This window comes from Neolamprologus brichardi, chromosome 4, assembly GCF_056152115.1.
Source record: "Neolamprologus brichardi isolate AB-2024 chromosome 4, ASM5615211v1, whole genome shotgun sequence".
NCBI lineage: Eukaryota > Metazoa > Chordata > Actinopteri > Cichliformes > Cichlidae > Neolamprologus > Neolamprologus brichardi.
Genome location: NC_142107.1, coordinates 3,324,248 through 3,350,232, shown reverse-complemented (window position 1 = coordinate 3,350,232; position 25,985 = coordinate 3,324,248). Strand labels below are relative to the sequence as shown.

Genomic DNA, 25,985 nt, shown 5'->3' with positions numbered 1-25,985 from the left:
ACAGACAGGGTTAACCATTGTTGGACTAGTCACAGTTGGGCATAACACTATCAAAGGTTTCTTACTGATCCTCATTGTTACATTTTTAAACAGTATTAATCAACATGTGTTCATTCAGCAAGTGGCACAAATCTTTCATTAACACAATGGTAGATATATTTAACCTAAATATATGGGTTATGTGATTTGAACATGCAAGTTAAATGCTTAATACCATGACTCCACTATGTAAAACACTTCATTGTGAGTATGCATAGTATATATGAGTATATATGATAACACAAAATTTATGAAAGTGATTATGATTACATGTCTAGTATACAGGTATATATATGTTATAATAAAATCCACAACAAGTGCTTGCTGTAGTGTGTAATCTTGCTCACTCAGAGATAACATTATACATATACAGTCATCCCACCAACACAAAGATGAGAGTGTCAGAGTTTTACCCCTGATACTGCTGGATACACAGAAACTCACTCAGGAACGAGGTCACACAGAGCTCAAGTTTTCACTCGTGAGAGGGATTAGTTGTCTCCAACCCACTTCAACTTGCTTCCCCCTGCAGGCTGCTTTTATTGTTTACACATATGAATATTCATGAAGCTTGTTGCTGTGTTAACTAAGAAAATTACTATATATGGTTACAAAGTGTGTTGTGCAAGCGTGGTTATACGATGTGAGTGCAGCCTTCCCAGGAAGTTGTTGTTATCTTGTACCGCCAGGTGGCTTCCTTCATTGAGTGCAGTCTGTTCTTCTCAAGGCTGCTTGTTCCCTTTATGCAGGTTGTGCACATACTCATATGCATGGGTTACATAGGGAGAAAACAAAAGCATTCTAGTTTTTAAATGGCAACATACAACACATTAACCCTAACAGAGAGAACCAGTTGGCTTAAATTTTAAAGATCACTCTTACTTACTGCAGATTGCAGAAACAAATATGTAAATATAGCAAATGACTTTTAAACTTTAAGATTTCTTATAAAGAGCAGACCACTCAGAAGCTTAATATACTGAAGTTTAATATTCTTGACAATCCCAGGGAGTTAGGTCTCCAGAGTCCAGAAAATCCTCTTCCATGGTGCTGACAGAGAGTCTGTGTTAGGATAGAGAAAGAAGAGGAAATGTTAGAGACTTGGATGGGTAAATGCATTAGAAGATGAGGTGGGCTTTATTACAAAATGTAAGCTCTGGAAATGTAAATTCAAATTCATAAGTTGATAAGTTACTATGAATTTGAATTAATAGCATACACTAATAGAGTTATATTGTTGTTGTATATAATACAATTGTATACAATCTTAAGTATTTAAGGCCTTGTGATTTTATTTTCAAAGCTTAGGGCATATTTTAAACTATTATATCATCATACTCCCAAGTGGTCAAGGTAAAGCATATTTATGTCATACATAAGATATCTAAACAAATTATTGCATAACTTAAACAAAACATTATTATTAATTATAATAATAACAATGATGACATAATATATAAAGTAAGAGCAGCTTCTTGGGGTAAGGAGTTTCAGGGGTCTTCATCTTCTTCATCAAGGACAATCCTATATAAATGCCACTTTGGTAGCATCTCAAAGGCCCAAGCTGTTATCAAAAGAAGAGGAAGAAGAAGAAAATGTGATTTTATTGCATTAACTCAAGAAGCATCAGTATTTAGTGGCCACAAATAATATAAAATCAAATTATAAATGATCAAATCAAACATAAAATCAAATTACTATTTTAACACTATTTTGGTGCAGCACTTCTCTTAGAGTATTCTATGCTTATATGAATTCAAATGTAACAATTAAATTTGAAGTTAAAATATGGCGCACCATTCCTCCTCATGATATTTAACCTTATAATATCAACAGCACCCCACAAATTTTATTTGACCTAAAATTTTGGGGGTCAAAGGAGGGCCGTATCTGACTGAAGGTGGTTCAATAATATTGTACTTCTCTATTTTGCTACCAAAGTAAAGCAAGAAAATGAAAAAGGAGGTCAAATTGCATGAACTTTTGGATGGGTGTCCCCAACAGCAGCAGGGGATGAAAGATTCAAGGATGTCCAAAAGAGAAAGTGCTTGAGGTTTTAGCCAGTGGTTGAGGAGAACAAGGTCATGAGATGTCAGGCTTAGTCAAGCTAAACAAAAGTTTTTCAGATTGACATTTGGGGTTTCTGTCTACACAGGGCCTAGGTTTAGGATGAAAAACAACAAAAAGCATGCAGGATAGAGTACAACACAGAAGATGTCTCCCTCTTCTCATCTACTCTGTCCACGAGAAGAAAGTATAACAATCCAGAAAAAGATTAGGCCCAGGAGTGTTATGGTAAATGGCAATTACCACTTAAATACATCCCAGCAAAGGCTTGAACAACATTCAATACCATGTTGTTGCCTCATTAAGTTAAAATAGCTCCTCAAGAGGTGTTTGCTACATGCTCTACAGTATTAAAAACTATCCTTGAATGAGTGGGTACGTGAATGAAATGTTTGTTAAGATGTTACCTATTTTTTCCCTTTGTCTGAAACGGCATAAGCTTGAGTTCACCCTCTCCTCCTGTGCTCTTGACATTTTTCTTTGAGCATTCAGCAGCATAAAGTTCACTTAATGGATTGTGCTATGAAAAAGATAATATAGCTCAAATTGAGTTCAGCTAGTTAGAATGTGAGGAATCACAATATTTTCAGAAATAATAAATAATAATAATAAAAACACAACACTTAAGCCCAAACAAGGTAATTTCCTATTTTTATCTCTAAAAACTCTAAATGTTGATCTGTGAGTCTTAACTAGCCAAACTAGAAAAGACACGTATCTTCAGGAAACCAGTGCTGTTTGTCATAATGATGATCAAGCATATTAAAAGGCTTTTACTTTTACACCCTCCACTGTATTCTCAGTCTCTTCTAATGCAGGATCATATAAGAAGAAGCAGAGCAATAAATAATGACTTAAGTCAACTTTTATTTTGGCAATTTCTTTTTAAAATGAACACTATCCTTTCTTCTTCCTTATATATTTTTTCCATTGGGTAGCTCATTGATACCGGTTGGTTGAGTGAGCTATATAATTTATGTAATTTGAAATGTAGTGTGCATTGTGAGAGGACAATGGCAGGTTATTTTATCAAGTCCTCATAACATATTTATTTCTTTGAAATGATCTGACTCTTAAAAACATTACTTCCTTTAAGGTTCACTTGCTACTCGATCCTTTTTTTGTAGCAACCAAAAAAAACCACAAATCAAACCAAACAAATAAATAAACAAAAACAAACATAAAAACAAACCACGAACCCATTTTAACCCCTGACTATGGCACACAGTTTTGTCTATTTCATCTCTTTTTATGCAACATACCCTGGTGGTTAATACACAGAAAGCCTTTCATGACATTAAACTCTCAAACTTTAAAATAATGAGCCTGATTTGAAAATGTAAGAAGTATAAAGTACAAATATTTGATTAAATATGTATAAGGTAAAAGTAAGAAGTTGTCAGAAAAATTCTGCTTCAGTACAGTAAGTATTTGTAGTTTATTACTTCCCGCCTGCGATGGTCAGTTAGAATAAATTGTATCACAGCAAAGATTAGAATGACATTGAGTGACATTCATCTTTACCTCATCATAATGAAAGACCAGACAGACAAAAGTAAACAAAACTTTAAAAAACCTTTAATGAGTATGTATGTCAATAACATTTTTGATAGGTTGTCACCTTTTTCGTTAGTTTCAATTGGTACAGGCCTGAGTTCACCCTCTCCTCCTGCTTGGTCATCATTGTTCTCCAAGTCTTCAGGAACACCACCATCAATTGGTGGGTCACACTATGAAAAGATCATTTTAAGTGAGCTTTAGTTCATTTTGTTAGAGCCAGAGTGTCAAATTAATTTTGCATTGTGGGCCACATTCAGCCCACTTTCATTTTAAGTGGCTGGACCAGTGAAACTCTACTTTCTGTCAATGTAAAAAAGTTACATATTTAACTAATGAATACATTGCATCACAGCAAGGTTAGAATGACACTGAGTGGCATTCATCTTTGCCTCATTGTAATATAAGACTATATAAAACTATAAGACTGTAAATTTAATCAATTTAAATGAAGCCCTTTTTTTTTTTATTCAGTGTTTTTAGAAAAGTTTTATTTTTATGTGTGAGGTTTCAGGGCCTGGAAAGTTTGAAACCTTTGGAGCTCTGCAATAGAAAGTGGCTGAAATTTAAAAAAAAAAAAAAAAATCACTTTAGCCAGCTCCTAATTTGGTCAATTCTTCACTCAGCTTGGTAGTCTCCAATATCGTTGAAATGCAGCCAGATGCTGCTCATTTTGCATTTTTGCTGATTTCTTCAATTTTTTCCAACACGCTCACATTTATATCCGGCTCCCCACTTCTCTGTGTACCTGGCCTGTACCACTACACTTGCCCCTTCCCAGTTGTTATCTATAAAAACTGGAGCTGTTGACGTGTGAATCCATAAATCCTAATGTAACAGATGCGTGGCCGACCACATATTTGCACTTTCAAAAATCATGAATATCATGACTAAAAAATTTACCACATGTGGGACTAAAACAGGTTTATCTTTTCTTACTTTGTCTTATCTTATCCTATGTTGTCTTATCTGATTTTATCTTATCTTTCAGCAAACTTCTTTATTCAGTTGATGTTTCAACAATACTTGGATGCAGCCTTCCAGCTGCCAGCAACACCTACACCACAACAACAACAAAATTCAGGACCCAGTACAGACCATGCCCCGCCACACCTATCTAACTAAGTCTTGCTACAAAAAATATAAATAGCTTAAGAAAACCAACTGCTGTTTGTTATAATGATGACCAAACATATTAAAAGGCTCTTACCGTTATAATGGCCGCTGTATTCACCATCTTTTCTAATGCAGGATCATGTAAGGAGAAGCAGACTGTATTATAAGTTATTTAAGCATATATTTCGTATATACAGTGGCTTGCAAAAGTATTCGGCCCCCTTGAACTTCTCCACATTTTGTCACATTACAGCCACAAACATGAATCACTTTTATTGGAATTCTACGTAAAAGACCAACACAAAGTGGTGTACACGTGAGAAGTGGAACGAAAATCATACATGATTCCAAACATTTTTTACAAATAAATAACTGCAAAGTGGGGTGTGCGTAATTATTCAGCCCCCTGAGTCAATACTTTGTAGAACCACCTTTTGCTGCAATTACAGATGCCAGTCTTTTAGGGTATGTCTCTACCAGCTTTGCACATCTAGAGACTGAAATCCTTGCCCATTCTTCTTTGCAAAACAGCTCCAGCTCAGTCAGATTAGATGGACAGCGTTTGTGAACAGCAGTTTTCAGATCTTGCCACAGATTCTCGATTGGATTTAGATCTGGACTTTGACTGGGCCATTCGAACACATGGACATGTTTTGTTTTAAACCATTCCATTGTTGCCCTGGCTTTATGTTTAGGGCCGTCATCCTGCTGGAAGGTGAACCTCTGCCCCACTCTCAAGTCTTTTGCAGACTCCAAGAGGTTTTCTTCCAAGATTGTCTTGTATTTGGCTCCATCCATCTTCCCATCAACTCTGACCAGCTGCCCTGTCCCTGCTGAAGAGAAGCACCCCCAGAGCATGATGCTGCCACCACCATATTTGACAGTGGGGATGGTGTGTTCAGAGTGATGTGCAGTGTTAGTTTTCCACCACACATAGCGTTTTGCATTTTGGCCAAAAAGTTCCATTTTGGTCTGATTTGACCAGAGCAACTCTTCCACATGTTTGCTGTGTCCCCCACATGGCTTGTGGCAAACTGCAAACGGGACGTCTTATGGTTTTCTGTTAACAATGGCTTTCTTCTTGCCACTCTTCCATAAAGGCAGTTGGAAGTTGCTGTAAATCCGTTGAATTTTTTTGTTGAACATTATGTAATATGAATACAACATGTACTACAGACATAAGTTACATTTCATTCATTCAACAAGATTATCATTGGTGTAACAAACAAATATTTTACTAGTTCATGTAACAAGGCTGACTTTTGATGTGCCAAAGTGTTTAAACAATATAAGATGAATTTAAATAAATTTAATTAGACTAACGTGGTACAAACATGTTGACTGAACAAAAGTCAAATTAATTGAATGTTAATGTTAATATTATGTTAAACCTACACACATATATCGTGTTGACACAACACAACCAAGATGGATTAATATAACATGATTTGTTTAGATGGAATATAAGTGGCAAGATAAAATTAAGTTCATCCAATTAATTTTTTTTTTGAGTGTGGGTGCAGTTCTCGAACAGGCGCTCGCTCTTTTTGAACTTGCATTCCTTCACCTTCAAGGTTGACTTGTGGGCACAGTTCGTGTTTGTACAGCAACCCATACACCTGGTTTCATTCCCTGGAGGGCAAAACATGAAGATGGTTTTGCATAAGTGTTGTGTCATTTCTCCTATTGTTGGTGATCCAATATTTATCACACACACAGGCAGCTGGGCTGTGCCCGGCTTCTTTAGCAATATTATGTCCGGCAGTGGGTCTGACACTTGAGGCCGGGCCAGTAAGTCCGTCTCTTCCAAACAGTCCATGTTACTGACTGGGCAGGTGACCAATCCTGTGAGGTTTAAAAGTGTCAAGAAGTTGGCCGCTATAGCCAATAGACAAACGGTCTTATTCTCTGTAATGTTGTATGGCCACAGTCTTTCATGTGTGTGGAAACAAAGGCATATGAACACACACATAGCAGTTTGTCTTATTGTTCAGGTGAGCAGTTGTATTCATAAACTGCCACCAGGAGTTCACTGAAAATCCATGAGGGTACTGGGTGTGGTTTCTTTTTTCATAGAGGGAGTCCACCGTTGTCCATGACAGTGTCAGGGTTATTATGCCCAGCAGGGTCAACAACACTTTTTTGGCCATTCTAAGTGAGTAGTGGATCCGTTGATTTCTTCACCAGTTTGAAACGAGGGGACCCTATTGGTGCCCCACCCCTTTGTACCTCGGACTTTTCACCACTACTCGGTAATGGCGTCAAAGTGTGTCACCTTCTTGCAGTGGCTTTGGTGTATCTAGGTGGGTCGCTCCGTGATCTGTACAGCTGTTGGTGTTATCAGCAGTCTGCAATGGTCCGTCCCACCGTGGTTTCGACCAGCACTTTCTTTTTATGACTTTTATTAGCACCCAGGCTCCTGACTTCAGGCATTCTTCCTGTAGGGGAACAGAATTATCCGGCAGATTATTTGCACTCATGACTTCTTTGCTTTTCAGCTTTGGGTCTCAAGTTCCCCTGAGCATACATGTTCTACAAAAAAGTTTTTTCCAGGGGGTGTTATCCCACTGCTGCTACCTCCCCTCTGTTGAGACAGGGCGTGGCCCATGGCTCAAAAACTGCAGCAGTTTCATACAGGTGTTTTCAAAGAGATAGTATACATTAACTTGTAAGCTTCCCCCTTCTCTTTTTTTTTCTTTCTGTGCTCTCAGGAGGACTTCCTCCTTTGCACTCACTGCAGCCTCAACAGTGACGTGTGTGTTTCCTGTCTGAGGTAAATGTGTCAACAATGTTAGAGATATGGTTTGTTCTAATATCTGTTAGTGAACAAAAGTGTAGTTCAGTGACCTGTTATACAATAAGTCATTTTAGTGTCAATGCTGCATGAAAGTAGTAGCTATAGTAATAAAATAACATCAAATACTTGCAAAACACTTCATGCGATCACAAAACGCAAGCATCAGTTAATCATACTTCTTTCACAGTGTAAAAACCCCAGCATGAGTCAGTTACTGACACTTAAGAGTTAAGTGAAGTAAGACTAAACACGTCATACCGGCAGATACAAAAAGAATGTGTTTTGTGAGTAAATAAATATTGCACAAATATAAAGAGATATATTCATATATTTTTGTACGGAGTCTCCCAGCCCATGCATGTAATGTTACTGAACTGCAGAGCTCCTTCAGTGACAGACTGCTGCATCCTAAATGTCCAAAGGACTGTTTCCACAGATCCTTCCTCCCTGCAGCTGTCAGACTGAAAATCAAAACTGCTCCTTACAAACATAGATGTTTACATCAGTGCTGTAATTTGCACTAATCAACCAAACAACTACAACTGTTATAACATGCACGCTATTTTTCTCAATCTATATATATATATAAAAAGACCTGTACTTAACGCTTAATAACTTTACAGTACTCTGTTTTTGTAACTATTGTCCATGATGTTAATGTTTTCTGCAAAAACTGTGTGTTTCAGTGCTGTTTGTATATGTGCTTTTCTTCTGCTACTATTATAACCAAATTTCCCCTTGTGGGACAATTAAAGGATTATTCTATTTATGTATAGAGAAAAAGCATAGTTTCATTTAGCCAAAGTCTCAGACTTCTCCCTCTCTCTTTTTTTTTTTTTTTACCCTTTTTTTAACACTAAGACAAGTAACACATTTTCAGTTTTTCAGCCTTATCACCTAAAACAAAGCAGACAACAACGCTCTGAGCGGGCTCTGAACTTATCATCATCAAGGTTGCATGGTGAGAGCCACTTCATGAGTAACAATATCCCTTACTCAGACAACATATCAAAGAAAGAGTTAGACAACATGCACAAAAACTCAGCACACGACACAGAGAACAACAGTCACCAAAATAACACAGGAAGGAAGACATAAATCAAGGTGCTGTTCTTTGTTCTCTTTGTACTTTAGAATAAACTTATGCTTCATCTGCATTAGTAAATCATATGCCTAATTACTATGTGCTACTGTGATCCACAAGTATGATCACAAATTTATTTATTAATTTATCTACTTTTCAACCAAAGAAAACAAACAAACAAACAAAAAAACATATTGCTGTTGTTGAACTCTACCTCAAGAGACAACACAGGTGTAACAGATGACATAGTTATAGCTCAGTATGTGTAGAAAATACTTTCATAAACCAGTTTCTGTATAGAATCAGCAGTTAATTGATTTAAATTTCTATCTTGACCTTTACTGGAAATCAATAATCTGGTTTATTGCCCTATTTTTTCGAGGTATTCAGACAGTGTTAAATTGCATACACTGTTGTGTAGATCACTTTTATCAGTTATGCTACAAACATAAAGCATTTCACCTTCAGACTGAGTGCTAAAAATAAGACTGTACTGTACTTATTCCTCCAATTGGACACCCTTTATATGTTTATATGTCTCACAATGCATCATGTCAATAGTAATATCCCAAAACCAGAAAGCATCGCACGTCATGTAACAGAGGGAAAAAAAAAAAAAGGTCAATAGACATGTATCATTTGCAAAATACATTATTAAAAGATAAAGTTTCCTATTTACATTTCTATGTTTCATGTCACTTTGTATTATTATTTACTCCGGGATGGGGATGGATGATGTGCGTCCTGCGCCACCCGTACGATCTGGAGCTTATCTGAGCCATTTCTGGACTGCTTGAGCAAAGACAAACTCAGACATAGAGTTCGCCCCTACCTGCTGCGCCAGGCCATCTAGGACAAAAATAGACACACACACACAAAAAAAAAACCAAAGACAAAAAAAGGGAATTAGAGCACATGAATAAGCTCTTGTTAATTGTCTTCACCAGGGAGAAAGTATGTAAACTCCTAGGCTGATAAACATGAAAGTCACCAGGTGGAAATCAGCAAACATCCGCATTTGATTCCCAAAGAGCTATAAGCTGAAAATGTGATATGTCTTAGCATGGTACAGAGGCCAGCTCGTTTGTAATAGCATAAGCCATTACACGGCGGACTCACACCTCCAGTGTGGTCCCTCCAATCAACGCAAAGCGTCTCACCCATAGACACATTTTAAGAGATGGAATTAGGGTGTCTCATGTCTTAAATGTGTATGTGTGACGCCCACAAGTGTATGGTCACAATTGTAATTTTTTTGTGAATTGTTTTGATGTAAAAGACCTGATTTTATGGTGGTATTGCATTTTTTATTTAGAGTTATGGACAATGTAATTGCGTGGCATTGCCACAAGGGGGAGATAGTGGTGAGTGTGATAGGCCGTTGCAACGCAACGGAGCCTGCAGACCGAACGCAACTGATGTCTCCTGTCTCTGCTTTTCTGTTAAAAAAACAGGTTAGTAGTTCAAGTTTGCTCACTGCAATGCACATATAAAGGCAAGGAACCCTTTTCTGTCTTAGTTTAAAGACCGCAAATGTTGTGAAATTCACATGTTATGAAAATGTGTGTTTTCGCCGATTGAGAGAAAGCTAACTATACCGCCATTTGTAATGGAAGTCGCCATTCCACTTGTAGCTGGTCTTGTTACCTGTTTTATTTTGTGACAAATGCAGCTCATAGACACTTCTTTTATCCGGACATTATTGGAAGTTACAGTTGATTAGGACCTACCCAGTTCTTATGTGTCAAATGTAAATAGTCTGATTTTATATATACTGTTTGTGGATGATTGTAAACTGTTTGTGAGCAATGGTAGAATATTTTTGTTTATTGTTTACAAATGTAATATATGGTTTGAATCTGTTAGAATATAAAGAAAGTATAATGGTATATAAGCGGGTTAATTGCAGTGTTAGTGGTGCTGCACAGACAGTGTTGGGAAGGTTACTTTTAAAATGTATTCCATTACAGAATACAGAATACATGTCCCAAAATGTATTCTGTAACGTATTCCGTTACGTTATTCAATGAGAGTAACGTATTCTGAATACTTTGGATTACTTAATATATTATCATGCTGTTTACAACTACATGAATGTACTATTGCTGTGATTTATTACTGTTACTGAAGGTCCGCGGCTCCGAACCGTAGTAAAGGGACCTCTGGCTAATACGGTGGGTTCTGTGTTGGGCTCGTAGCCGAAAACTAGCTTTACTTTGTTGTCTGGGTCAACTTTGCTAGCAAGAGACAGAGAGAGGCGTTGAAAGGCTGCTCCAACGGAACTTATTGTTTTCGGAGGAAAACACGAACACAGCGTACAGTTGAGTCTTAATAGCTTACTTACAACTGGGCTTGTCAGGCACTCTTCTTGGCTGCAGTGGTTATTATATTTACTTGCTTCCAGCTCCCGTTTTTGCTCGATGACAGCTCGTACTTTTCCTTTTTCTCCCTCCCTCGCTCACAGACACATACCGTGTATGGCAGTCCATTCTCCCTGCAGCACGGACTACACTGCCTATGATGCTACATTCTTTAGAGCTATACCTGTAGCATTCTGCCTATTAGCTTAGCACAACAACAACAAAAAGGCCTCTCTTGACCATGTAACCATGGCAACCGTAACGCTGCCACCTGGAACAACAGAACGTAGCTGTCAAACAAAACCCAAACAGACCCTCCACAATATGAAACAGGGAAGTACCGCCGTGTAATCCATTTATTTCAACAAAGTAACTGTATTCTAAATACCACCTTTTTAAACGGTAACTGTAACGGAATACAGTTACTCATATTTTGTATTTTAAATACGTAATGGCGGTACATGTATTCCGTTACTCCCCAACACGGTGCACAGAAATGTTTTTGATGCTGAAATGCAGTAGAATTGATTACAGATTTACTGTAAATAAGGACACTCATATACAATGATTATTTTGTAAGTTTATTCTTGCGAGAAAGCAAAGTAACCAAAAGGGTTTGAGCTATGGACCTAATTGAATGTGTTTGTGTTGTTAAAAGAGAAAGGTGTGCATCTAAATGAAAAGAAAAGGACGTTGTTAAATTCTGTTAATATAGTAAAATAAATAATAAAATAGTTAAAGGATAACTTATATAATGGTCATAACTCAAAATAATTTGACACTGTTGTTAACACATAAGTAAAAACAAAACAACGTCTCACAGTCATCACAAAAATGACAGAACAGTTGTTATCTAACTTACATTACTTTAGTGATATAAATGTAAGTTTTTCAGTACCTGTAGATAAATAGAGAGGACACCAAAGTTAGCATCTTTCCCAGGTCAGAGCTCATGTATTTCTGAGTTGTGCATGCCATAGTGTCTCTACTGGTTCCCCAGTAGTACAACACCACCATCCACTGACAAAATGGGTTATAACCTCGGTACATAAACATATAACTGTGTTAGTGTTCACCTCCTTGACATCTGGAGATGTTAATCTATCTCTGCTGCTCTCTCACCTCACCTGTGAGCAATCAGCTTTTCTGGCTCATTGGCTCCTGTTAGGGATGCACCGATACCGATACTGGTATCGGGTATCGGCCTCGATACCACATTTTCTAAAGTCCTCGTACTCATTAAAAGTCCCCCGATACCGGGGTTGTCACGGGGTAAGGGGTTAATCACAGGCGCCGAGTGCCCGCCCCGAGTGGAACTATTTCAAAGTGAACGAAGACGCGAAAACAAAGGCGGACTGCAAATTGTGCTCAGCGAAATTGTCCAGAGGAGGCTCTAAAGGTAGCGCATTTAACACAAGTAATTTAATCAAGCACCAAAATCCCAACACGACAACGAGTACAAAGAGTTTACCCACGCTTATTTACCCATGCTTATTAGCACAGAGGAGCATAGCTGATGCTATAGCAGTGGGACTGAAAATAGTTGGGCATTTTAAACATTCCGCCTTAGCCTACTCCTGCCTCGAGGACATTCAGGGACAGCTCAACCAGCCAATAAAGAGACTGCAGCAGGACGTACAGACGCGCTGGAACAGCACGTATTACATGCTCCAGTCGCTCATTGAGAAAAAGCGAGTGCTGGGGGTGTATGTGTCCGAACTCCCTGACTATCTCACCGCTCACCACTGGGCTCTTATGGAGACGACTGTTGCCATCCTCGCCCCCTTTGAGGAACTAACTAAAAAAGTGAGCAGCTACGACGCACTAGCCTTTGATGTCATCCCAGCTGTGACTGTGTTAGTGAGACTTCTAAACAGAGAAACAGACGAAATTAAATAAAATTAAATTTTGTTTTTTATAATTATTTATTCTGTAATATGTTGCATACAACATGCTTTTCATTTTAAATAAATGTTCTTAATTCCAAACTAGTCCCCTGTTGTTGTTTTTTTGTTAAATTATAGGACTAAAGCTGTTACCTGTAAATTTAAATCATGTTTTTATTAAGTACTCGGTATCGGTATCGGCGAGTACTGAAATGCAAGTACTCGTACTCGTTTCCAAAAAAGTGGTATCGGTGCATCCCTAGCTCCTGCCATTCATTTGTGATCAAGCTGACTTTTTAATACTGGGACAAACATTCAGTCACTCCCCTCTATGACAGAGACACAGGAGTTGGTGCGTGGATGTTCACTGGTGGTTCACCAGAACTGATCTGGAGGCAGTTTCACTCCAGTCCAAACTCCTGGACCAACCCTCTGTACTGTGTCCAGATGCTGAAGAAAAGGGGAGCTAGAGTAGCTCTGTCAGATGCACAGCACTGAATTCTCACATAGATTGTACTGTTACATGACATAGAGAAATTCTGTCTCTGGAATGCAGTGAAATGACAATTTTTCTTAATTTTTTAGAAAAACAAAACACTGATATATAAGAATTTTTTTCTGTCCAAAAAAATCTTACCTTGTGAAACTGAAGAGTTGCTCCCATCAGTTCTTTGAAGGAGTTTTGGTTCACATTCTCTTTCATCACTTTATCACACATCAGTCTAGTGTAGCAGTCGGACTGTTTTCAGAGACTATGGCGTCTATCTTTTCTAACAAAGCTATTGTCTCTCTTCATACATCATACTAATTGTTTACGTGTGTTGTTGTTTTCAGCAAAACATTTCTTAACTTTCAAGTCTGCCATTGCACTTTCACATTTTCACCAGTCACAATTGTGATTACATAAAGAAAAGATCCTTTCCCAAAAGTTTTATTTTACAGAGATTTATTTTTTATTTGTCCGTGGCATGAATCATGAAACTCCAAGTCTCAAACTGTACAGTGGCTCCAATCCCCATGAATCACTCCATTCCCAAATCCTGGCAGAACAAGATGCATAGATTAGTCTGGCGAGCAACACACACACAAAGTCTTCACTATAGAGCTGAGGGTGTACTGACGAGTAAACTCAACGATCCAGCGTTGACGGAAGCTCAGTACAGTAGCAAACTGCCTGTGATGATGATCAGCTGCAGCTGGTGATGGTTGAAGAGCAGCAGGTGTGGCTGACTTCAGCACGGGAACTCTTCCCAGCCTGATGGCATGATTCACACACATCCAAACACATAGACAAAACAGGCAAGTTGACCGGCGAGGGCTGTGCATGACAGTCACTGACAGACTGATAGAAACACACTGTAAAAGTGAAAAAGTTTAAAAGCTTAATTTATATTATTATTATAGTATTTATAATAAATAGAATTCTTGTAGCAGGCTCTGAATTGCTAAATTCTAGGTTTTATCTCACACATGTGAGAAGGTGTGCCATTAAATAAATGCAGCTTAACGATAATAACTTGGTGAAAATACTCATTTAAAACTGGAAGCCCTGTAACATGAACTCACTTTTTGTTTTTTTCTTCATCTGTCTAACCCAAGAGCCGACGTCCTGGTCAACTCTCAGCACCAACAAATTCCTCCCATGTCTTTAATAGATCTGATGGGATGTGAAGAGTCCAATATGTGAAACTCTGCATGCATATTACATATTGCTACTTAATAAATAATGACAAAAGCAAAAGAGAACATGAGAAAATTCATTGTACTCAAAACGTTTATATTAATTGTAGTTTGGGAACGTGATCTGTAGCACTCATCAAACTTGTCGGGCTGTAAACGGTTGCACTAGGGATGCTTCATGATTTTGTTCCCAACCATTATACAGTGTGAATAAACAGGCCGAGGACTGCCAGCAACAGGATGACATGAAGATAAGAGCGTCTCTCTCACAAGAAATCATCTGCTAAGGTTGTTAGGAGATAATTTAATAAAATTTAAAGTTTCATGTTCTGATTGCCTTGGGGTAGATTTAGGGTTGGGCACCCTGAGACAATTACCAGATTTCAAGTGTTATCCATAATTTTTTAGCAACTGAGTGATGCTCTCAGTATGTACTAGTGATGGCTCGCTTGAAGCTGAAGCTCCGGTGCGTGTCAAAAAAATCAACACACTGCTTCAGAAGCACTGTGTCGAAGCTTGATTCGTTTGGCCAGAGTCACGTGATCAGTGACATCCGAAGCTTCATTTAGAACCTAACTGCTTCGGTGTCTGATTCCCTGGTTTATAAGGAAGTGAATCATTTGCGGGATTTGTGGAGCGTTTTGATGGTGACAGATAGCGAGCCACTGATATTTCTACTAAGAGATTTGGAACCAGTGAGGAATAGAGGAGGTTCTGTTGTGTGGGAGAATTTTGAGTTGATTTTTGTCAATCGGGTGGGTTTTCCAGCTTTGTGTTCTGGCTGTTTGCTTTTGTTTTGTGTGTGTTTATTATATCTGAAAACGGCAAAAAGGTAAAATGTCAAAAATCTGCTTCCATAATATAAATATCATTAAATAACTTCCACTTGACTCGTTACATGTAATGTTGTAAAAATATATATTTTATTGTTTAATTAATCTGAAAATTTTAGTCTGTCAAATGTACAGCAATTGAACTCCAGCCTCTTCTGTGCCATGTGAAGGGATTTTCCTTAATGCAGGAGAAATGATCTCCACGAAAAGGAACAGGTTCGGTCATTGCACACTAGAGCAAATTCTCTTCTTAAATAAAAATGAAAAAGGGCTGCTTTAAATGCATCATGTTTTTAATTGGCAAGTTCATAAGCATTTTCCCTTTCCAGTTCACAATCAATTCTACCCCCAGGTCAAAAATATGTCTGGGAAAATTTCCCTCATATAATATTATTTATAAATATACCCGTCTAGCAGTTAATTGCATAAGTGCATGGAGGCAGGACCTCAGAGCAGAAGAATACTCCATAATGTGTTGTACATTATCATATGTATATGTAACGCGGTCGCAGGACCAGGGCGCCTGACTGCAGCTACATAGACAATGAGCTCTCAGAAGTAGTCTCGACTATGGAGCCTGAGTGTGTGAAGAAAACACAGGAAACCAAAAGTAGAGCTCAAAAATATATATATATTGTGTTTGTTATGATAAATATAGAGACAGATATACAAAAAAAATATATGTATAATATATCACAAACAAAATAACGCTAACAATACAAAACAGCTTATTATGGTCCAAAAGGAGGTGGGATGAGGTTTAGTCCAGTATGAGATTTGGTTCAGTTCCATGGACCTGTGATAGGTCACGTGACAACAGTTTTTGTAATTCAGTCCATAGGTTTATGATTCCTACCGCAACATAGCGGTGGTCGGGTGGCTCGCCATCCCGCGCTGATCAGGACTGATCGCGGGGAAAAAAAACCTGACCTAAACAAGGTCAAAAACATAAATTATCATTCACAGAAGAAAATGAAACAGCATTCTACTGCTGTGACAAAATAAATACATAACTCCATAAATAACAAAGTCAAGTAATTAATGCCATGTGTCATACAACAATCAATACCATCTTCTCTTATAACGAATCTCATTCAAAATACTATTATAGAAAAACATTATCATGGGTCCCATCAAAGTATATCAGCAATAAAGCTAATAAACATTATCCAACATTATCACAACATTATCAAATATCTTTACAAAACTCATTTAATCACAGATGTTGCGCAACAGATTCAATAATCTAAATGGATTTTAACTCAATGCAAAATCTCATAGGCCGTTTTGGCATTTCATCAGAAAAGTAACAAAAAACATCCAAAACGGACAAAACTACAGAAATCAAATCACTCGTTCAACTCTAGATACGTTAATTCAAAATTCGGCCATAGGAGAATAAACAAAGACAACAATAAAACCAGTAATTCAACTTACTGTCGCTAGCCTAGCATCAGCTTACCGGCATTTTAGGATGTGCGACCGCCGCTCCGCATTTACAGTGATTGCGACCGAACAAAACAAACAAATAACTCACCGTTGAGTCGATTGTGAGGTAGTGTAAAGATGAATGAATCGGCCGGGTTATTGCACGCTGTCAACTAGTATGCAATGTAAAATTTGTCAATATCTGACAAGTACGCCAACCACAGGGACAACAGCAGCCGGGGAAGCAGGGAAGATGCAGCTGATTGACCCGGAAGTTATATGGGGTTCATTCCCGCCACAATAAAGGGACTAGCGGAAGTGGGAACAGAAGTCACCGTGGTTACACTCTCCCCTCCTAATCTCATGGACGTCCTCGTACATGGACTAGGCTGGCAGCGAATGACTGGTTGGCTGGGGTGCGAAGGCATCGTCTCCTCTTCTTCATCGTCTTGAAGAGCGAAGGAGAAGACAGAACTTAACCCATGCAGAAAGGTCTGAACGCTCTTTAACAGAGGCTTACCAGGCTTGATGTACTGCAGCCGATCAGGAGGATTCCTGGCGCGGGTTGAGTGCCTCAAGGGTGGTTCTGCCTCAGGACTGAGAGGTTCTGATTCAGTAGGTGAGTGTTGTGACAAGTTATTTCTGGATGCTTCTGAATCGGCAGACAGACTTTCTTCATCGGGAGAAGTTTCAGCAAGAGTAACTGGCACAGAGCCAGCTTCCAATGTTTCGTTATCAATGACTTGTTCCTCTTCAACAGGTACAAGTATAGGTTCCTCTGAGAGAATAGCGTTCTCTTCCTCTGTAGCCAATACTACAGGGACGTCTGGCTGGTCGATAACTGGAACAGGTTGCGGAGTATTGGGTAAGTCAATGGTTGTTGTGAAGGTAACAGGTTCAGCACAGACAGGAACAGGTAGGTATGAGATGGGTTCCTCTTCATCATTGTCATCATCATCATCATGTACAGGAGACACAGGTAAGGCAGGCATTTTTCTCTTCTGCTTAGTAAGCATGTCCTTTTCAGAAGGTGGTAAATACCCACAGGGCAGTAGGAGGTCTCGATGTAAAGTTCGCAGGGGCTTGTCTTGGCCTTCGGGTCGAACTGTATACACAGGAAGAGTGCCGGCTTTCTTCACTACAATGTACACAGATGACTCCCATTTATCTGCAAGCTTGTGTTTGCCTCTTAGCCGCACATTCCTTACAAGAACTCTGTCTCCAACATTCAGCTGTGACGCAGTGACATTTTTATCAAATCTGTTTTTGTTACGTTTCATCACCTTTTCTGAGTTTTCGATGGCCAGCTTGTAACTTTCTTCCAGGTGGGACTTTAGTTTTTCCACATATTGTGTGTGGGATGTTGTTCCTTCTTTGGCATGGGGTAGTCCAAAGGCCAAGTCCACCGGTAAGCGAGGTTGGCGGCCAAACATAAGCTCATATGGTGAGAAACCTGTAACATCATTTCTTGTGCAATTGTATGCATGCACCAGGGGTTTTACGAAATCTTTCCAATGAGATTTCTGTTGAGCTGTCAGTGTTCCTAGCATATCCAGTAATGTTCGGTTAAACCGTTCAACAGGATTGCTTCTTGGATGGTATGGAGTGGTTCTTATTTTGTGGATCCCAGCCATTTCACAAAGCTCTCGGATGATTCTGGATTCAAAGTCAGGGCCTTGGTCACTGTGCAAGCGTTCTGGGATACCATAATGCACAAGAAAGTTGTCCCATAAACATTTGGCAACAGTCCTGGCTTTCTGGTTTGGTGTTGGCACAGCAATGGCATATTTTGTGAAATGGTCAGTTATGACAAGTATGTCTTTGACTCCACGATCTGGTTCCACAGAGAGAAAATCCATACACACCAGTTCCATGGGATGAGAGGTTTTGATATTGACCAGAGGTGCGGCTCATTCAGATGGGGATTTGCGTCTCACGCATCTTTCGCAGTGTCTTATTTTATTGACCACATCACTAGTCATCTTAGGCCAATAAAACCGGGAACGGACCAAGTCCAGCGTTCTGTCAAGTCCCATGTGACCCATTTGATCATGTAGGTGGTGTAGTACAACTGGTCGATATTCCTCGGGTAGCACTAGCTGGTAGGTGAAGTCACTTCCCACTTGTCTCTTCCTGACGAGAAGGGTGTTATGGAGCTCCAGTTTATTTACTTCTCGCAGTAATAGAGGTAGTTCGGGAAGTTCTTCCCTCAGGAATGGCAGTGGTGACTCTCCTCGCTCAACCTGAGCTATGACATGCCGAATGACAGGGTCAAGGCGTTGTTTGTCTGCAAGGTCAGCTGTTGAGATTTGGGGGAGTACCATGGAGGTGAACTGGATGTCGTCCGTGAAACTGTCAGGCAGACTGTTGACATTGACAGACATGGATAACACCAGCGCAAGATCAGGATCAGTGCTTGAACTGTACACCAGATGACGGTCACAAACTGCGTTGATGGTATGCTGGTCAATAGAGACATGATCTGGTTCATTGAGATATTGCCATGCGAATCTCCAGATTCGCTCACGTTCTTTCTGTGACAGAGGATCATCAGACAATCCACCATGAGGTCGGCGAGACAGACCATCAGCATCCGAGTTCTGCTTTCCTGCTCTGTAGATTAATTTGAAGGTGAAAGTGGACAAAGCTGAAAGCCATCTGTAACCGGTAGCGTCAAGTTTTGCTGATGATAAGAGGTATGTTAATGGGTTGCTGTCGGTCACAACTGTAAACTGAGCACCATAAAGATAGTCGTGGAATTTTTCAGTCACCGCCCATTTCAAAGCAAGAAACTCCAATTTGTGGGCGGGATACTTTGACTCACTCTGGGAAAGACCTCTGCTGGCATATGCTACAACTCTGTTTTTTCCATCCTGCTCTTGATACAGCACTGCACCAAGACCTGTGGCACTGGCATCAGTGTGGAGTGTGTATGGTTTTCTGGGATCAGCAAATGCCAGAACTGGGGCAGAAGTTAGGTTGTCAATAATGGACTCAAAAGCTTGTTGACACATTTGCGTCCATCGTCCTCCAAATGGCTCTTTGGGGTTGAGGTAATTCTCTGGCTTTACTGTTCGTCTCAGTTTCCTCTGGGAAGGTGGATAACCAGCAGTGAGATCATGCAACGGCTTGACAATGGCTGAATACCCCTGGACAAAACGTCTGTAGTACCCAGCAAAACCAAGGAAAGATTCCTTCAATTTTATATAACATATATTTTATGTAATGTGGTATTTTTCAATTATTGTATTTACCAACATCAAGAAGTCACAAGCAAAGAAAGACCACACAATGGCACAACACAACGGCGGCCCAATATCAGACAGAATTCCACTCTGTAGAGTGGGCAATCTTAATGAAGCAGTTGGTTTTATTTTGTGGATTCAAGCTGCTCTTCATATTTTTGGCCACCAGATGTCACCAGAGAGGACTGTGTTGAAAAGCTTCGAGTAATGAACTATTTTTCAATACAAGCTTCAGTGCTTCAGAAAGCTTCATTTGGCCATCACTAATGATAAGTAAACAGCACCAGCAGACTATTTAAGTTTATTTTAAGTATACTTTATTTCTGGCATCGCCATTCTACCATTAATTGTTTTATGGGATTTTTGGCTACCAGGCTGATTGTTCAACCTGGTAGCCAAAAATCCCACTTGCTTTATACAGGACTTTACCCACACCTGAACCTCGTTAGTCGCTACCATTAAAACAAATAGGTCAGACCAAACAATACAATTCTAAACAAAGAGCAGGAATAAGATTATGAATGAAATTGACAAACTCATTTACTCAGCTAAATGGTTTGAAAAGTAAAACATTGCATACAATACAACTCAAAAGGCAACTTTAAAGAAAATAAACAATACTATACAAAATGAAAACCCTTCGTTTGGTTACACCCAGTGATGCAATCAATGACCTCATGACTCTATATAAACAGGAAGTACTGGGGAGGCCCTTCCCATATACCTGTCTTAAATATCGGACCTGAATAAATGGACAAACATGGTAAGTATAACCAAAGCAACATAAAGAAACATAATTTACCAGACATTTGCCTGTGAACAGGAGAAAATTCAAATGACCTGATGTTTAGTAGTGTTTGCTTTAAAAAAACATATGAATGGATGTAATGGATGCAACTACTGCCACCACAAACAAACCCAGGATAGTGTGTTAAGCAAAGTTACACCAGCAATGTCTAAATTAAAGCATTATGGCTGAAGGTAAAATAACAAGGAAATAAATTATCAATATGGTTAAGGGATAAGTGGTAAATGAGTTCATGCCTAACCACTTTGTCACATTAGCCTACACTATCAAGTTAAAACTAATAAAGAAGTCACTGTTTCCTGTTGGCTCTCTGCCAAAACTCCTCTATAAGAGGAAATACATGTCAAGACACTGTTTGTGTTCAATTTAGCCTTGTTCACTTTCAATACAATTTCACACCCATTACAAAGTCATATGTTTATTTATAAAATAGAGGACTGCAATGTTATGATGTAGTTTTTGCAATTACTGTGGTTTTGGCAACTTGAAGTTAGTCTTTAATTTAGTTAGTTGCACCAGAAAAATACTCTAAAATAATGGAAATTTACTTTTTCCTTAATTCAAAAAATTCAAACATTAAATCTTAGTGTTGAACAGACAAATAAATGAGATGTGGAAGTCTCTTTCATTTGCTGGCAGTTCAAAGTCAAATTAATTTGAATGATTAAACATTCTTGGTGTGTGTTTGGTGTTCTACTAGCTGCAGTTCCAGCAGAATGAAAGAGATTTGGCAGCAGATTAGACTCAAGTATAGAACGTGTAGCCTAAGGAGCTCGGAAAGAAAAGCATCTAGACTTCTTTTAGGTCCAGACACTTTTCTTTCTGAACCTTCACAGACATATAGAAAGTGAACTTTTCTGCATGAACTTTGTAGCTTTTGGGTTTAGTTGTATTACACTTGAACTGCTGCCTACCGCCTAACAGAAATATGTTATTTTTTTCTATATCTCATCTGCCTTTGAGTTTTGCAGTTTGTCTATGTTTCTTGCTGCAAATTGTGACAGCACCTTTGTACTTGCCCTGCCCCCAGAGTTAACTGGGTGACAGGTGAGATTCTTCTTGTGCAACAGATCCAGACTTGCTTGTTTTCTGCAGAGTCACCGCGCAAAGTAAGTAAACCTGATAAACTACCTAAAACTCCAAAGTAAACTGTATAAAAATGATTTTGTCATTGTCAAGTAGTTCATTATGATAACGGTGGATTTCTATGAGTGCTGTGTTAACATGTGTGTTTTGAATCAACAAACAGTGTCAAACTGAAACTGGTTTTGGTGCCTTTGCTCTGCTGTTGCGCCACTGCTCCTCCTTTCATATTTGCCACTTCAGTTGTTCGTTGTGCGAGTGAGTTTTTAGTGAGTTTGTAGTCTTACTGATAGCACTGTCTTATATATTTTATATTATGGTTATGAGTGCAGTCGGTCCTATTTGATGCTTAAATGGCGTATGAATAGTTTAGCATTAAATATTTTACTATTTTGGATTGAGTTATTTCCACAGTGGTACTTTGTGTTGGGTATGCACCCTCTAAAAAACACAGAAACTACAAATAGATTTAAATTTGAAGCAAAATTGCTTTAATAGGGAGGTAAACGAACTTCCTTCTTTTCTTCATTCTTCAGCTGTAAATCAGCAAAGATGGCAGAGCTGATGGAAAATGAGGTAGTGAGGGCTTTCAGTACATATGCAGTTATTGTTGTCGTGAAGATGCTACTGATGGGGCCAATGACTGGATACTTCCGCTTCACCAGAGGGGTGAGTTCAAATGCAAGCATGTTCTATATTTTGGGTATTTATCTGTAACATTAGCTTAGTTGCTTTTTTGTCCTGTTTTATAAGGCTGCAAGTTCAAAACTTACAAGACTCATGTTGGTTTAAGAAAAATAAAGAATTACATAACTAAAGAATAAAGAAATGCACAACTGCTCCCAAACCATCCTCGCTTCTCAGTGTTGATCCTTTCAACCTGATATGTTTATAGTGATCTGGGAGAAATAAACACTTGTATTCTCTATTTTTTTAAAGGCTTTTTCTAATGAAGAGGATGTAGCCAGAAAGTCTGCAGAGGAAAAGAAGAAGCTGCTGAAAACTCACCCAGATGTAGAACGAGTTCGAAGGTGAGATAATCTGGCCCTAAAATTCAGATACTACAGAATCCTGATGTGTCTTTAGAACAATGGTTGATCTAAAGAAGTTAAGAAAATGTCATGTTTGTTTTGGGGGGGGGGGGGGGGTTGTTTTAGGGTTTTAGGGAGTGTTTGATATTATTTGGACAGACACTACCAAAAAACATAAATGTATATAATAAATTGTGTAAATTAGTGTTGCCTACTGTTACTAATAATGTGGCCATCTCAGTTGCTAAACCTCTGTTCGTTTTGTCCTCTAGGTGTCACCAGAATGACCTGGAGAACATTATTCCCTTCGTGATTGTCGGCCTCCTTTATGCTCTGACTGGACCCGAGCTTTCTGTCGCTCTTCTTCACTTTCGCATTTTCGCTGGCGCTCGGATCTTCCACACCATAGCCTACATTGGCGCTCTGCCTCAGCCGAGCAGGGGTCTGTCCTGGGTCCTGGGCATGCTGGTCACCTTCTCAATGGCTTACAGAGTGCTCAACACAGTTCTTTTCCTGTAGAAAACATGCTTGCCCATAGAGCTGACTTTCTTAAAGACATATGCACGTGTTTACTTTTCTCTTGCTGCATCTATCTGTGAGCTTGACAAATAAACATTCTTTGCATGACCTTTTGTTTGTTGGAAACAAACAAAATGTGTGTGGATTTTCTTAAGGTACTGAAGAATAGGGCTGGGTGTCATCACTGATTTCTATAACTGATTTACAAGGTCCCGATTTGATTCGATTTCTGATTCGATTTAATTCACTTTTAACTCAGTCAGAAATATTATAATTCTGATCATTTATCTGCACATATACATATTTTTATATCTATGTATAAAAACAAAGCTACACTTGTGAGACTTTATCGGAGATCTAATCATCACAGCAGATGCCTTTGTGTCAACGTAAATGAGGATAAAACGCAGAAAAAACAGGAGATTTTCCTGCTGAAGTGAAGCAGAGCAGAGTTACAGAGGTTTTATGAGACACAGAGCTAAGTGTTTTGTAATTTGGCACTTTTTTAAAACGTTAAAATTACTTCGGTTTTGAACAGCAGAAATTAGGCTTTCTTGTTGGAGGTCATTTTTGAAAAAGTAAAAAGAAAACAGCGACAGCACTGTACACAACAGAAGACTGGTGTGTAATAAGAAAGTAAATAATGCAGATAGAGATTTTTTTTTATGGTAAACTGGTCTCTGAGTACACTGAGAGAGGGCTGTACAGGAAGGAAAAGTAAGGGAATTAATAACAACGTTTTTCAAACCTGAAGTGTAGTTTTGATCTTCTTTTGCTGCTGGTTCAGTGAATTTTGATCGGAGAGTGACAAAACCTGCAGCTTTAGAATCTGTCAAATGTCTGTCAAATCTGGCCTGCTGCAGAGGAGGGGTGGCACAGTGAGCTCCCAGGGTGGCGGTGAACAGGGTCCGACGTCACATTTCGTGAGCTTTAACCTGAAATTTTGGCATTCCTGGCAATATACATTTATATTTTAAGAAACTGATTTGAATAGGGAAATCAATTTTTTAAACCCACCCCTACTGAAGAAGTGTTAAGACAGAAGTGCAACTTTTTAAGTGTGCCACACTTTCTTTGAATCATATCAAAGTGAATGTGTTAAATGTGTTGACAGGTCATTTATGTGTTTTAAAATAACACAGCTTTCTAATTCTCTGTGTGATGTATGAGCTGTACTGTGCTACAATAGCAGGGTGAAAGCAGATAACAAAACAATAGAATGCATTCCAAAGATTTGTATCAAATTGACCCTTGGACTGGCTTGTGCTGGTAAATTCAAAGAGAACATGCTATTATGCTGCACTGAGCTATGAACTAAGTACCTTCTACTGTTTGTATGCTTTAGTTTTACTACAATTTTAATATAAAGAAAAATACTGTGGGAGTAAATACAAATTACTAATGCTTCAGACACCTTTTGCATCATGAAGAACACAGAAACTAAACAAAATGACCTACTAAGCGTCTAAAAGTTTTCCTCCAGACTGGTGGTGGTCTGAATTGATGGAGGTATCTTGTGACGGAGAACGGGAATTTTTCTTTCTCCTTTCCTCAAGGTGTGAGTACCCTAAGACTAAGGCAGATTTAAGCAGTTCTCCAGATTTTGGACATTGATGGTGGCTAACTGTTTCTGACTCGCAATGTTTCATGGACAGTATATGCTGTAAAAGACACTAGAAACCATGAGTGAAGTTCGGTTTTTCATTTCTGTAACAATCTTTTTTACAGTGTGAAGATGAAACTATATCTACATACTACCGGCAAGTGAAGGCGTGCTGTCTTTCATAATAATATTGTAATTTAAAATTTTGATTATATGGGCAAATTTTTCTGTGCTGCCACCTAGTGGATCAATCTTGTGGACAAATTGCTTGGACAAAATTATTGGCAACCATGAAGACAGCTTTTCACATTATGTAAAATGTGAAATTGGCCTTGTGCCTCGGACACATTTGTCTGTCATAGTTCAGTGATTCAATTTTCAGTTGTATTTATATAGCGTCAGTCACAAGAAATCACCCTAAGGGGCATATATACTTACCTCCTCCAAAGTCTTCCTGTGTTATTTTTCTGATAGGTTTACTTTGTGTGATTCAGAGTGATTTTTTCACCCAAACCTTAATCCCCTTATATATATTTTTTTTTTGGTTACAAGAAACAAAATGTGTAACTGTGCAGCCAGGTTAATCAGGTTAATTAAATGTACAAATTGGGAAGTTTTTATTTAGTCTTGTGGAGATGATTTTAACGCTTTGGTGGAATGACTAGCTCATATGCAGTTTTTTGTAAAGACATGATTATACCCCGTAAGCGTGTTAAAGTGTACCCTAACAAAAAACCATGGGTCACCAAAAGCGTCAAATTCTGTTTAAGGAAAAAGAGACAGACTTTTAAAGAGGGGGCTCTTACTGACTTTCAGACCGTAACTAAAGACTTGAAAGTCGAGATCTTG

General features: G+C 38.7%; 1 protein-coding gene across 2 annotated transcripts; it reads left to right on the top strand.

Moving 5' to 3' along the window:
* Positions 1-20,794: 20,794 nt before the first annotated feature.
* On the top strand, positions 20,795-23,641 carry LOC148102891 (microsomal glutathione S-transferase 1-like). 2 transcript variants are annotated; one of them, XM_087839623.1, is made up of 5 exons: positions 20,795-20,855; positions 21,931-22,009; positions 22,520-22,652; positions 22,923-23,014; positions 23,287-23,641. In XM_087839623.1, the coding sequence occupies exons 3-5, from the start codon at positions 22,536-22,538 to the stop codon at positions 23,531-23,533; spliced, it is 456 nt and encodes a 151-aa protein (XP_087695749.1). In that variant the 5' UTR covers positions 20,795-20,855; positions 21,931-22,009; positions 22,520-22,535; the 3' UTR covers positions 23,534-23,641. The 2 variants fall into 2 exon arrangements, with proteins under 2 accessions (XP_087695749.1, XP_087695750.1); XM_087839624.1 differs by having other exon boundaries at positions 20,819-20,855; positions 21,971-22,009.
* The last annotated feature ends 2,344 nt before the right edge of the window (positions 23,642-25,985 follow it).

What these genes read in the sequence shown, in the direction of transcription:
- LOC148102891 (XM_087839623.1), top strand. Translation starts at nt 22,536, where the DNA reads ATGGCAGAGCTGATGGAAAATGAGGTAGTGAGGGCTTTCAGTACATAT. An exon ending in ACTTCCGCTTCACCAGAGGG is followed by an intron (nt 22,653 to 22,922) that starts GTGAGTTCAAAT and finishes ATTTTTTTAAAG; the next exon opens with GCTTTTTCTAATGAAGAGGA. An exon ending in GATGTAGAACGAGTTCGAAG is followed by an intron (nt 23,015 to 23,286) that starts GTGAGATAATCT and finishes TTTGTCCTCTAG; the next exon opens with GTGTCACCAGAATGACCTGG.